The sequence below is a fragment of the Dendrobium catenatum genome, unplaced genomic scaffold (assembly GCF_001605985.2).
Source record: "Dendrobium catenatum unplaced genomic scaffold, ASM160598v2 fragScaff_scaffold_431, whole genome shotgun sequence".
In the NCBI taxonomy this organism is placed as follows: domain Eukaryota; kingdom Viridiplantae; phylum Streptophyta; class Magnoliopsida; order Asparagales; family Orchidaceae; genus Dendrobium; species Dendrobium catenatum.
In genome coordinates, this window is record NW_021318893.1 from 132,100 (window position 1) to 147,479 (window position 15,380).

General features: G+C 31.3%; 1 protein-coding gene across 2 annotated transcripts in view; it reads right to left on the bottom strand.

The window, feature by feature from the left end:
- LOC110091900 overlaps positions 1-7,045 on the bottom strand; it is a 23,909-nt gene extending 16,864 nt beyond the window's left edge. For both annotated transcript variants that reach the window (XM_028694258.1, XM_020816203.2), the window contains exons 1-4: positions 6,742-7,045; positions 6,582-6,649; positions 6,435-6,496; positions 6,212-6,361 (exon numbers count right to left, since the gene is read on the bottom strand). In XM_028694258.1, the coding sequence (XP_028550091.1) occupies positions 6,212-6,361; positions 6,435-6,496; positions 6,582-6,649; positions 6,742-6,938 (477 nt within the window). In that variant the 5' untranslated portion in view covers positions 6,939-7,045. The remainder of the gene's footprint in view (positions 1-6,211; positions 6,362-6,434; positions 6,497-6,581; positions 6,650-6,741) is intronic.
- Between the last annotated feature and the right edge of the window lie 8,335 nt (positions 7,046-15,380).

Here is a 15,380-nt window from a genome sequence, read left to right on the forward strand (position 1 = left end):
CAACAAAAGAATTATTGAATCCTATAAATTTTTCTAAGCTTTTCCAAAATTTCTTACTCTCTTTTTTTCTCTCTCTGGCTTTCTTTCTCCAACCAAACAATTGAATCTAAGAGCTCTCTTTTTTCCTCCTCTCAAACATTAATCTTTTTCATGAAATTATTTTTGCATGAAAATCATATTTTTTCTGCTCAGTTTATAGGTGAACAAACACTTGATTTGGAGAATGGAGAAGTGGCAAAAATAAACATGAACAGTGAATTCCCTACAATTTTTTGAGGTATTTGTATAAATTAAAGATGCTAGAAAACTTGCACGAAGACTTTCCTACATAATTACACATATTTGGAGAAGCTTGCATAACAACATATAATTATATGATATTGAAGGCTTTTTTAAGGGTGATAGCTTGGTTTTAAAAATCGGACCGGACGATCGGTTTTGGGACCGGTCAACTGAACTGGTAAGTTGTCCGATCCGGTTCCAAATTTAAAAAATCGGACTTTGCGGAGAACAGGCCTGTACCGGACGTAAAACAGCAGGTACAACTGGCGAAACGGTGAACCAGTCCAGGTTCAAAAGAACCGGCCAGTTTACAAAATGTTTTTTAATTTTAAATAATGTATAAACAATATATTTACATTATTACATTTTTTAAAAATAATTTTTTTATTAAATATTTGAAATTTTTTTACCAATTAATATAAGGATGTCATCTCATGAAGTATGTTTTGTCAAAAAAGAGTGAACTTTACACTATATAAAGAGTTAAAAAGCAACCATCTCATACTTCCCATTGATGTGGAACTAAAAAATTGCATGAATGCTATATGAGCCTTGAATGTTGAGTTTGAGCTTTTATTGAACCATTTAATTTGGGTTGGTTGGGCCAAATTTGAGCGCGTTGAACCACGATTTTGGGTTGGTTGATGCAAATTATTTTAATTTGTATTATAAATTAATATATATAAATTGTATATAATGTATATAACAAATTAATAGTATAAATTTTTATATTGAAACTATATATATATTAATATTATTATTATTCACACATTTGTAAAGTTATAAAAATAAAAATCAAAAAAAAAAAAAACAATAAATTGTATATATTATATTAAATTTTAAATTGTTTTAAATGTATATTAAAGAATCTCATTTTTATCACTATAAATAATGTAAAAATTAATTATAATTAAATTATTAGATATCATAAGTATAAGATAATAAACTATGTCTTATAATTTAATTATAGGTATATGAGGGTTATTATTTTGTCTTTATTTTTTTTTTTATTGTTATTTTGATTTTTTATTGAATAATTATTTAATCATTTCAATTTAATTTAATTATATTTGATTGAGATAATAATCTACTAAAATTATAGAGTTTTAATTTTCTTAGAATTATAAGATTTTGAGGTTAGACTGTCTGTAATTATTATATTAATGGTTATTTAATTTTAATGATATTATTATTTAGTGAGATTTACATCACATCATTCATATATTATTCTATTTACATAGTTTAACACCTAAAACTTTAATATTACATACATACCACCCATAGTTCATTTTACATATCAATATGAGTGATAGAAAATTGAAATATATAGTGGTAGAAATGAAATATGAATGGAATATAATATTAAAAATAATATAGGGTGATAAGTATGTAATATTAAGTTTTGGTATTTTAGATATATAAATGGATGGACAAAGTGTATGTATGTAAATTTTTCTATTATTTATCACATCATCTCTATTCCGACCCCCAGTTCTGACCGGTCGAACCATGAACCTCGTCCTTCTTCGGTTCGTTATCCGGTTCGGTTTCACAACCTTGGACTGATAAGTTCATTAAAATCTAATCAATTTCAAAATATGATGAAGATCAAAAGATGAGTATAATTATAATATGTAAAATAATGAATTTTAAATAAGACTTATGTTACTATTAATATTCATTTCAAAATATCTTATGATAATAAAAATTACTAAAAATAAAATAAATTACTTAATCTTCTCATTAAGCAAATTAAACATCCAAAAAGATGATATTTCAATTTTAATTAAGTTATTAAAAATATTATATAAATTTTTTTCTTAGAAATTAATATAAATTTTAACATATTTTTATCTTTTTAATTTACTACTTTATTTTAAACAAATAATTTTAGCTGTGCATTAATCTAAAAAATTATTGAAAATTACAATTTCAACTTCATAACTAAAAATATTTGTAACTAATGAGTATGATTAAAACTTAATATATCATATTCATTATTTTTTCATATATATATATATATATACTATATATATATATATATATATATATAATATATATTATATATATCATATATATATTCAAATTAATACTTTAATTTTGATTATATTCTTTTTGTATAATTTCCTTTAGAAAACAGAAAATATAAAATACGTATATGATTATTACATTATGTAAATATCAGAATGAAGATAGAAAATAGAAAATCTATTTGTCTATTAAAATATAAAATAGATCATTTTGAATATTTTTTCTTTTCTTTTATTATTTTTTCATATATATATATATATATAATATATATATATTTATATATATTCATAGTAATTACTTTAGTCCACAAGGAGCTTGAACTTTTGTCACATAGGCTCTGTACAACCCTATAACTATCCTTTGTGACATGTTTTGTAAGGACGTTTTGCCCCTTTTGGGACCCTAGTCGTCTCTGAAGGACATTAAGGAAGAAACCCTAAGCTAAGTACCTCAAATGTAATATTTTTACAAAGCAAACACAAGAAGACAAAATCTTCTCCCTAAATATATGTTCTTGTTGCACTACTCCTACCCATTTTTCTCTTTTTTTAAACTATTTTCCCTCAAACCCCTACCTCTTTAAGGCATATTCCTAGCATCGACAAATTTGTGACAGCTAAGAAGAAGAGCATGGTTTCGGATTAAGACCTTGAATTGCCTCAATGGTTGTTGCAAGGAGCCAAATGGGGTTGTCGAATGCAACTCAACAGCTCCCAGACGCTATCAATACAGAGTTCAATTATGAAGGTATCTATGCTGAAACCGAAAAACACCAAACTCTCAGTTACAGGAGAGAGTAGGGAGGGCCTGAATCCAAAAAAACAAAACCAGTATTCCTAAATTAAAAAATTTGCATACATAAACAATCTATAGCGAACGAAGCCAACTTCATTTTCGTTGTCCGATTAACCTCGCCAAATGATTCCCAGAGCAAGATGGCGAGAGGCCCCTTTCTTGCAAAAAGCGACAATAAAAAATAAAGGTAAAAAACTCTCCAATAGTTTTCATGAAGCAGGAAGACGCAGTGGAGAAAGGGTTAAGGATATAAACCTTAAATGGAGGATACTAGTCGGAGTTGGATGGTCAACATGAGAACCCAAGCATTTCAGAGCTTGAGCCGCACTTGGAAACGAAAGAAAACTTATAAATAACAGGGGTACGTGCTTAAACCTCCGTGAACAAATAAAATTACGTATCAATTTAGGTTTTGGGGTCTTACCATCTCTCTTCTTGCGTGGTATAAATGTCAGACAGGAGGGCGGGTAATAGAGAGGGGAGTAAAGTGAGAGGATTTCAATGACGAGGTATCTTCGGCAGAGTTCCGCTGAAGTAGCCAAAAGGGATGAGTAAGCGAGAGATTTATCAGACAGTATTAGGTTTTGATCCTTTTTTATCTCAAGCTTGACGCTTCCGCCATTGCACCAGGCGAGAAGACCAGCCCAAGGGTTGAGCGCAAGCTTGAATTAATGGGAAATTATTGACTTGTAATGTCTTGTGATAGCGAAATCGGAGAAGTGAGGACAGGGACTGATAGTCTGAATAAGAAGACTTCACAAGATTTTACTAGTTTTAACATAGAATAAGGTTGAAAGAAAAATGCTTCTTTGGAATTAACTTATTTGGGTTTTATAAATATGATAGCAAAATAATTCAAATTAAGTCAAATTTCAATAGGAATTAGTAGGAGTAGGCACTTAAGATAGCTACTTGAGTGATGACAAGAATTTTAAGGAAATTCAAACATAGAGAGAGCATTTTTATAGTACAATGAGAAGTATATTAATTGTATGATAGTGTTACTCTCAATCATGATATAATATAGTATAAATTTTTATTCGAAAAAAATTCATATACATGTAATTGTAAGATGAGGAAGATGTTTTTAAGTACTAAATGGAATTGCCAAGAGAGTAGAGCTATTTATGAATAGAGGCATTAAAATGGCTTAAATAGAGAAATGAGGAATATGAAGCTAGTGCCAAAAAAAAATGACCTCTGTGTTAGTAATATTATAACTAAAATTGTCATATTATTACAATATTAAGCTTATGAAGGCCATTCCCAAAGGTGGAGGATGAGGAGATGTTGATGTGTTTTTTTTTGGCGAGAGAGTACCAAAGATGTTGAGTTTAGAAGAATAATATGTGGCTCATAGATAAAGATTTCATGTCATTGTTGATAGTTAGGATTGCAAGTTATTTTTCATTATCTCAAATTAAACAAAGTGTCTTTTTGTGGTAGATCATTAGCTTTTTAACTTATTTTTGTAGGTGATTTGGTTCATTTCTATGACTTGGGTGTACAAAGCTGATAATAGACTTTTATAGTTTTGTTATACATTACTTCTACTAATCCATCCCAACTAAAATTACAAAAAACGAAATAAAAGCACCTACATTTTGATGAATAAGTGGAGAAGCATTGGGAAGAAAGTCAAACAAAAGGTTTCAGTTTAATTGCCCTTCTACGAAGATTTAAAGCAACTTTTTTATCATTATACAAGAGTTTAGAAGCAACCATATGTTAGGCAATAATCAAATAAGAGATTGATCAAAAATTTAAATGCTTGACCACTCAGGTATCATAGTTTGTATATTAGTAGCAGGAAGAGAAAAAAAAAAGGAGAGCAAGGGAGTATTTGAGTTGAACTATCCATTCACTCAAATAAGATCCGAGAATGTGATACAAGAGAAGAAAGAGGTAGAGGAGGTCTGTAATGGAAGTGGAGGACATGGGGAGACCAATAAGTTGCCATTGTTTGTTATAGAACATGGGTCAAGAAGGTTGGGATGCATCGCATCTCTTATGATTATACATAGAGGATACCATTAGTTATGGGTATATATATTTAAAAAAAATGAAGAAAAATGAGTGTAAGAAGAATTGATTGAAGATTTCATATATTCAGGAGAGAAAAAAGCCCATGCTTGTTGTCATTGATTTGCTTCGCCCTATTGATGAGAGGCATTATCTTCTCCAAGATTTTAAATGCCAAGACTGTTGAATACTCTAAGGACAAGGAGAAAGCATTAGGCAGGGGAAAGAGCTATGTGGTCTAATATTTTAAAAATCATAAAACATCGAAGCTCGCGCTCGCGCGCTCCATTTCTTATGAAAACAGCATGATTCTAGAAGTTGAAAATCTTTACATTAACGTCAATTTTGTTCAATTACATTAATTCCTTATATTTTCTTAAGAATAGACTGAATTTTGTGCTGTCTAAAGACCTATGGGGTCCAAGCATTAGTTGTGTTGGATAAATTATTTTATTAGAATTTAAATTAAGTTTTTTGAATTAATATTATATATATATATATATATATATATATTATTATTATTAATTCATAGTATTTCACTTTAGTCACAAGGAGCTTGAACTTTTGTCCCATAGCTCTGTGCAATCCTATAAATATCCCTTGTGACAATGTTTGAAGGACGTTTTGACCCTTTTAGGACCCTAGTCGTCTCTGAAGGGACATTAAGGAAGATACCCTAAGCTAAGTACCTCAAATGTAATATTTTCTACAAAGCAAACATAATAGTATTTCACTTTAGTCACAAGGAGCTTGAACTTTTGTCCCATAGCTCTGTGCAATCCTATAAATATCCCTTGTGACAATGTTTGAAGGACGTTTTGACCCTTTTAGGACCCTAGTCGTCTCTGAAGGGACATTAAGGAAGATACCCTAAGCTAAGTACCTCAAATGTAATATTTTCTACAAAGCAAACACAAGAAGACAAGTCTTCTCCCTAAATATATGTTCTGTTCATTTACTCCCTACTCCATTTTTTTCTTTTTTTTTAACTCTTTTCCCTCAACCCCTATCTCTTTAAGGCAGACCCTAGCGTCGACAAATGTGACAGCTAAGAAGAAGAAGCATGGTGCGGATTAAAGACCTGAATTGCCTCAAATGTTGTTGACAAGGAGCCAAATGGGTTGTCAATGGCATACTCAACAGCTCCCAGGACGCTATCAATACAGAGTTCAATTATGAAGGTATCTAATTGCTGAACCGAAACACACCAAACTCCCAAGTTACAGATGGCCTGAAATCCAAACAAAACCAGTCACCATAAATAAAAAATTTGCCTACATCAAACAATCTTAGCAACAACCAACCTTCATTTTCGTTGTCACAATTAACCTCGCCAATGAATCCAGAGCAGATCGAGAGGCCCCTTCTGCAAAAGCGACCAATGAAAAATAAATAAAACTCTCCAATAGTTTCATAAGCAGGAAACCAGTGGAAAAGGGTTCGATATAAACCTGAAATGGAGGATACTAGCGATGGATGGTACAACATGAAACCCAAGCATTTCAGAGCTTGAGCCGCACTGGAAAACGAAAGAAAACTTATAAATAACAGGGGTACGTAGCCTAAACCCGTGACAAATAAATTACGTATCAATTAGTTTTGGGGTCTAACATCTCCTCTTCTTGGTGATAAATGTCAGAAAGGAGGGCGGGTAATAGAGGAGGGGAGTAGAGTGAGAGGATTTCCATGGACGAGGTATCTTCGGCAGAGTTCCGCTGAAGTAGCAAAAGGGATGAGTAAGCGAGAGATTTATCAGACAGTATTAGGGTTTTGATCTTTTTTATCTCAAGCTTGACGGCTTCCGCCATTGCACACAGAGGACCAGCCAAGGGTGAGCGCCAAGCTTGAAATAATGGGAAATTTGGCTTGTGATATCTTGTGAATGCGAAATCGGAGGAAGGAGGACAGGACTGATAGTTTGAATAAGAAGACTTCACAAGATTTTACTAGGTTTTAACATAATTAGAATAAGGTTGAAAGAAAAATGCTTCTTTGGAAATTGACTTATTTGAGTTTTATAAATATATAGCAAAATAATTCAAATAAGTCAATTTCAATAGGATTAGTAGGAGTAGGCACTTAGATAGCTACTTGAGTGATGACAAGAATTTTAAAAATTCAAACATAGAGAGAGCAATTTATAGTACAATGAGAGTTATAATTGTATGATAGTGTACTCTCAATCATGATAAATATAGTATAATTTTTATTCGAAAAAATTCATATACATGTAATTGATTGAAGATGAGGAAGATGTTTTTAAGTACTAATGGAATTGCCAAGGAGATAGACTATTATGATAGAGGGCATTAAAATGGTTAAATAGAGAAATGAGGAATTATGAAGCTAGTGCCCAAAAAAAATGCCTCTGTGTAGTAATATTATAACTAAAATTGTCATATTATTACAATATTAAGCTTATGAAGCCATCCCAAAGGTGGAGATGAGAGATGTGATGTGTTTTTTTTGGGAGAGAGTACCAAAGATGTTGAGTTAGAAGAATAATATGGTGCTCATAGATAAAGATTTCATGTCATTGTTGATAGTTAGGATGCAAGTATTTTTCATTATCTCAAATTAAACAAAGTGTCTTTTTGTGGTAGATCATTAGCTTTTAACTTATTTTTTGTAGGTGATTGTTCATTCTATGCTGGTGTACAAAGCTGATAATAGACTTTTATAGTTTTGTTATACATACTTCTACTCAATCCATCCCAACTAAAATTACAAAAAAGAATAAAAGCACCTACATTTTGATGATATAAGTGGAGAAGCATTGGAAGAAAGTCAACAAAAGGTTAGTAAATGCCCTTCTACGAAGATTTAAAGCAACTTTTTTATCATTATACAAGAGTTTAGAAGCAACCATATTTGGTTAGGCAATAATCAAATAAGATTGGATCAAAAATTAAATGCTTTGACCAATCATATTCATAGTTTTGTATATTAGTAGCAGGAAGAAAAAAAAGGAGAGCAAGGGAGTATTTGATGTTGACTCATCCATTCACTCAAATAAGATCGAGAATGTGATACAAGAGAAGAAAGAGGTAGAGGAGGTCTGAATGGAAGTGGAGGACATGGGAGACCAATAAGTTGCCATTGTTTGTATAGAACATGGGTCAAGAAGGTTGGGGATGTCATCGCATCTCTTATGATTATACATAAGAGTGATACATAGTTATTGGGGTTTAAAATAAAGAAGAAAAATAGTAGTAAGAAGAATTTGATTGAAGATTTCATATATTCAAGGAAGAGAAAAAAGCCCATGCTTGTTGTCATTGATTTGCTTCGCCCTATTGATGAGAGGCATTATCTTTCTCCAAGTTTTAAATGCCAAGACTGTTGAATACTCTAAGGACAAGGAGAAAGCATTAGGCAGGGAAAGAGCTATGTGGTTCTAATATTTTAAAAATCATAAAACATCGATAGATAAGAAGGTGAGAAATCATTTCTTTATGAAAAGCATGATTCTAGAAGTTGAATAATCTTTACATTAACGTCAATTTTTTTCATTACATTAATTCCTTATATTTCTTAAGAATAGACTGAATTTTGTGCTGTCTAAAGACCTATGGGTCAAGCATAGTTGTGTTGGATAAATTATTTGATTAGAATTCTAGATAGGTAAGCTGCACTTTTAGTAAGTACAAGAAAAAAGGACTCTTCCAAATGACCTAAAGACGCCATCATGCACGTCATGTGAGAAGACAAGTTTTTAAAGTTATAATATAATGTTCATATATTTTCTTTTTTAGATTTCTCTTCCTATAAAGCCCATGATGTTATTGACTTGGACACCTCTTACACCTTAGTGTATCCCTTATAGGCAACAATAAGTTTATTCTCCTAGTGCTTCGCTTGGTTGCTTGAGATGTAAGGATTATTTGATAATGGGTAAGAACTTATCTCCTCTAAATTTCTTAGAAGTGGAGGAGAGACACCACAGATAAGGTCTCAAGGTCTACAACAACATAAGAGACTTGGTATTTTAATAAAAAATTATATATACTTTTGCACATAGTCTAATTTGTGTATTATATAGTGCTTTAAGCAAAGATTGTAGAACATGTAAGATAAAACATATGATTCATGGTAGAACTATTTTGGTTCATCTTTAAGTAGTTGAGGGACCAAAATGGTCCTTTAATATAGTTAGGGACTATTTTAGTCTTTCATAAAAAGTCAATGGACTATTTTGACCCTTCTCTCTCTCTCAATCTATATATATATATATATATATATATATCAATTGTATCATCTTAATATAACTAATTTTAAATCTATCTCTTTTCTTAATAATGTTATGCTAACTCCTTAGATGGGATGAAATTTTATTATATGCTTGCATAATATCTACTTATGTGTTTGGACATTCATAAACTTAGGTAATGATGTCCTCTCTCAATCCTCACAAATATTTTCATTAATTAATAACATTAAAAATCATAGTATGCTTAAGTGTTTGAATGTTAACATTTGCCTATATACATATTAGTTTGCATTCATTATTGGTTTACCACATTATATTTCCTCTTTTTAACCTCTAATGACAAACAAGTTCAATAACTTTAATGCTTTTAGTGAAGGATGTTAACCTATTTTTTTGTCAAATTAAATCAATCTATCTATCTAATTAAGAAAGTGTTAAAAATAATTTTGAAGTTACTTTATGAGTAACTGATTAGTAGGTTTACACAATCACATTTCATTTATATAAGTCATGTTATGTCCTGCTCAGCATGCAAAAATTATATAAATTGGTGCAACTTTATTACAAATCTTATAATCCTCCCAAATCCAGTTAGTATGAAGTCAAATAATTCCTTAGAGATGTCAAACAGTCCACTCAAGTATTCAATCATAAGCAAGGTCTCACAATCCTCCTATTCTACAACATATTGATTTTAATTTACATTCACATTATTATCTAGTGCATTCAAGTATTCATTAAAATATGAAGGAAAGCCCATGCTTTATACTCAACCATATGTTGCATTCAAGTATTCATTAAAAGTTGAAGGAAAGCCTTGAAGTCCCTCTATGGCTCAATCCCTCGAGTGGTGAATCAAAATATGCATTTGACAAAGCAAGAAGCCTTTTATTAGATATGATTTACTTAAAATTATCCCCATGAGCATACTCCCATCTTAAGTCTATAAGAACCTCTAGGATGACAACCAATTGCTACCAAAAAGGACTCACCATTAAATTGGATCAACTAAATCGGTTGACTAAGTACATAATGGTCCATGAAAACTCATGGTAATGAAACCATTAGATTTTAATGGGTTCATCATCACTACCCACACAATCTAATTGTGATAAATTATCTCTAATATTTAATCCAAAGTATTACTAATATATGTTAAGCACTTAAACCTACTAACTATCCTTAATCAAAAGTTATCTCTCATGCTTAGAAGGGTTAATTAATCAAGGAAAACTTTTGAAATTCTGAAGTATGTTCATAAAGCATTACAAAAATGAGGGAGAAATCTTTGGATATTATCTCATATGCATTCCAGTTTTTCTTCTAAAAATTTAATCTGAAGAAAACTTTTACAAAAGCGATAGACACAAATTTTTGGAGCTTGCAAATCCATGTATTATGAAGGGACAATGAACTCTTTGAATTCATAGTAAAAATGCAAGCACGCATCATGCTGGGTTTCACACCCTAGAATCAAATTTGGAAGAACTGACTATTTGATCTTTTTAATCATCTACCAGAGCTTCTATAAATCATCAATATTTAATTTATATACATCCAGTGAAAGCATCTAACAATTGTATAGATCAAAATATTTCACTATAATCATTAATGCTGCAAAAAAAATTTATATACAATAGCTAGGATATTAGTATAATAATAATATATCCATAGCTCCTGATTATAAAAGTGCGAAAGAAAATATAAAATAATAGTTAAAAAAACTAGAAGATTTATGAAAATCTAACTCCACCTGGTCTTAATCCCTTCCTTGAACTGAAATTATTAAAATCTATATAAGAAGTTAAAAATTCTAGTAGTAAATCAAATTTTTTTTTTTTTTTTTTTTTGAGAAGATGCATATAGCATTGAAATAAAAAGGGAAACTATTACAAACTAGAAAATAACTAGCTAGGCTATCCTTTCAAAATAGTAAAAGGAAGCCTTATTTAAAAGCAATTTAAGCATAATGAAAGTATTCAAAAAATAGGAAATGTCATAATGAAAATAAGACCCTCTACTAATCATTTTAAACCAATAGGGGTGGAGGGGATACCAAAGATTAAACAACCAAAAAGGTTGATTAGTATCCCATAATTCCCAATTAAGTAAAAAAAAAGGTAAAATGATGCTTAAATTCCATTAGTCTAGTTCCTTTTTTCCAAATACCAACATATGCTTAAAATAAATCTTGAAAAAACAAGATTGCTAAACAAAGAAAATAAAATGGAATGAAAGCTTGTAGTAATTCAAATTCACTTAAGCTTACGCAAGGCTAGAAGAATCAATACGCGTCTTAGTTCAGTCAATATAGTCAATAACATTTATTCTCATCAATAATAATTTATTATTCGTAAGGTTCACAATGATTAATGATAAAAGCAATAAATCATTTTAATGAATCAATAATCGATAGAAGAATCAATAATATGTAAAGCAATCATACTAAAAAGCATTCATAAATTAATAAAGGAATCGTAACATTTATATGTTAATATCATCAATCTTATAAATCCTATCTATTATAAGTCATATGCATCACATGCAATCAATACATGTATTTGTATCCATTATGATCTATATATCAGTGTCATATGTCAATGCTATCAATATGTATATGCATCACATTATGATCTATATATCTGCTTGACTCACTTACACCCCTAATTGTAGCACTCCAATTCAAACAAAAATTCAAATATTTCATTATAAATATATGTTCATATTTTGGGTTGTTATACTATGGATGATAATTGGAAGCCATCGTATTATCCATCAATGTCATCGATATAGAAGATGTTAGCAAGAAGTATCCAAGAAAAGAGAAGGGCACTGGATGTTGAAGTCTTATATCAAAGGGATCACCATCAGGGAAGAAGATATTAGTGAGAAGTCATTAAAAAAATAAGATAGTGTTATCCAAGAATTTATACTAAGCACTAAGCCAAATTGCTATAGTGTGAGAATTTGTTGGCCAATGGTCAACAAGAGAAAAAAGCTTCAAGAATATGATCTACTCATAAGGTAGTGGCAAAGGATTTTTAAAAGTTAAATCTATTGGGATAAGGTGTAAGGAAGATACAAAAAATGACACATTTTAGGATAAGTCATTCAAAAGTAATGTTTTTTTTTTTAGGATAAGCTTCCATGAAAGGGAAACTTCTTTCTTAAGTTTAAAAGAATGATGACTTCTGGAGGAAGGCACTAAGACGAGTGACATTTGAGTAAGGCCCTGATGGGTATTAATAAGACTACCTAAAAGGTTAATAGGATGATATTAAATGAGAAAAATGTTGTAGACTTCAAAAATTCAAACCCCGACCTCTGTACAACCCTTTCTTTTTAATTTGTTGTCGAGGAGTGTTTTAATGAGTTTAGGTTTTGGGGTTAATTTTTAGAAGGCAGATTAAGTTTTAGATAAGAAAATACCTAGAGATTTTACCCTTATTTTGTGAGGAATTTATGATATGAGTTTAGGTTTCATATAGGTGCATGCCCTTATAGTTAACTACCCATTTTGATAACGAGAGAGAACTTCTGATTTTGGCTTGTCATTAAAATAGACACTTAGTACCCAGTGTATAGTAGCAGCAAGTTTTGATATTGAAAATTAAAATTTTATCACCATGCACATAAAAGGGATGGTGGGGGGAATGATGATTAACCCGATCAAGATCTTATTGTTCCATCATCCCGGGTTATCATGGTCCCTAGTCTGCTTAGTCAAAGGAGATAATCGACCCAAACGGACTGAATGATCCTTGTCGGTAACCATGGGTTCCTTCGTACAAGGGTACCTTGTAGACATGAGATGAATATTTATCTAAGGGATGAATTCAAGTCAAACTTAGCTAATAGACGTTATTATTCCATATTAATTATGCCCTATGATTCATTACTCAATGATAAGTAGCCATTGGGAAAAATATGGGCTATTAGCCATGACTGTGTGATAGTGGAGTCATTCGACCAAGCCATTAGGTTAGAAGGTCCCGACCATAATCATTTACCACATGGAGCTAGTATGGCCAAACCAAGGGCTCTTTGTGGAGTAGTTTGGCCAAACCACTGATTAGAGGACCAACCATGGCCATATCACGTAGAGCTGGCCTTTTGGACAAGCTCAGGGTTAAAGTGGAGTCGTACTACCCAAGCCACCAGTTAGAGGACAAATGCCATTTTCTTACTCGTAGAATGAAATTTGAGAATGAATCTGATTAATATTCTCAACTAAACATTGCTCTTGGAAAGCTAGAGATTCTTGAGTTCATCATCCTCGTCAAATAGTTGCGGAGGGTGGATGAGTTTTTCTTTAACTTTTAGATAATTAATTTGAATTTTAAATATAAAAACTCTTATTAAATATAGAGCTTTAGATTTTTGGTAGGATTTAAAAATTAACCCCTCAGATTGATATTAGCTTTCAATGCGGCCACCATAAGGGCAAAATTGTAGTCATTTGAAAATATTTAAACTTATACAAGTTTTGAGGCTTTTTAATGGGTAGGGTCCCCTCGGTTGAGATTAACTTTTAATGTGGTCATCACGAATGGCTCTTCTTTTGGCATATTCAATGCCTTGAGTGCCTAGATAAGATTTATTTCACGATCAAATAAAATTTTGAGATATTTTAGTAGCAATCAAGGCATCTCTATGTTTATTTTAATGCTTATATGTTAATTTCTTTCCTCAAAGCACTAAATTGATTGTGGAACTTACATAGAGGTCAATAAATGCTATAAAGAAAGATTCCAAAGATGAGGCCCTATTTTGGAGGCCTTTAAGACTTAGCTCCATGATGTTAGTGCATATTAACTAGCACCAAGGTGAGAGCTATGAGGATGAAAGGTGGCTTCAGCTGACTATGAGAGTTCCAGATTAAGAGAGCACTAATCAAGCAAGAAAGTAGTGCTTGGGGAGTTAATCAATGTCAACCTTATGGTTGATATCATCTTAAATTAGTGTCAATTCTATAAGAGGATGAAATATTCAAAAGGAGTCAATAGATCCTAACTTGTTGGGTTAGGAGCACACCAAGTTTAGGGCTACCTGCTAGGTAAATTTAAGAAACAAATTGGTTTGGGATGGATATCACTAAGGTCCCAGTAGTTCTAATAATGGTAAGAAGTGCTTCAATTAGGCATTAGATTAAACTTTTAGCCAAGGTTTACCATTAAAAAAGGTTAGACTAGGCATCATGCCACTAGTCTAATGTTTAAATTTTTTATTATGATCAAACATATCATTTGAATTTGTAAAGGAGGATAAATTTGCCTGCTAATATGAGGTAATATGATGGCCCTTTCAAAGGAAAAAAATACAATTTAAACAGTCTTATGGTTAGAATGATAAAGCTAGACTAGTGAGTTATAATTAATGTGTCTAAAAATTATTTGGGAAGTAAAACATGCAATTAACACAAACAAGAAAGATAAAATGTAGCGAAAAGAAAGAACACGAGGATTTAACATGGAAAATTATAAAATCAAGAAAAAATCTTGGAGTCACATCCTACTAAGGAATTTACTATTGAAATTTAGGAGAAATAATATAGATCTCCCTTCTCTCTCACTCTCTACTTGTCTCTCTTCACCCTTACACTATTTTCTTACTAAAACAAACAAAAAGAAATTTAACAAAATCACCAAGGGACACATCCCTTAAAAAAAATGAGAAAGAAAACTACCAGCCCATCTCACAATGCCTTGTAAAAGCTCATATTTTAATCTAGTCAAATAATATTTTTTGAAATCATTAAAAGTTTAACTTGTCAATCTTTTTTGCCATAATATAGATATTATCGTGCTTTAACTATCACTACAGGAAAACCCCTTATTACCGGCGGACGAAATCCGCCAGAAAACATAGATATTCCGACGGAACTACAAGTTTCCGACGCACGTTTCGGCGGAAAATCATACGCCGGTTTTGGACGCGTCGATAAATTATTTCCGGCACGAATTTTGCGTCGGAAATATCTCCGTCGCACTTTCCGACGAACTACCGGCGAAAAAACGTATCATTTTCGACGTCGAAAAAT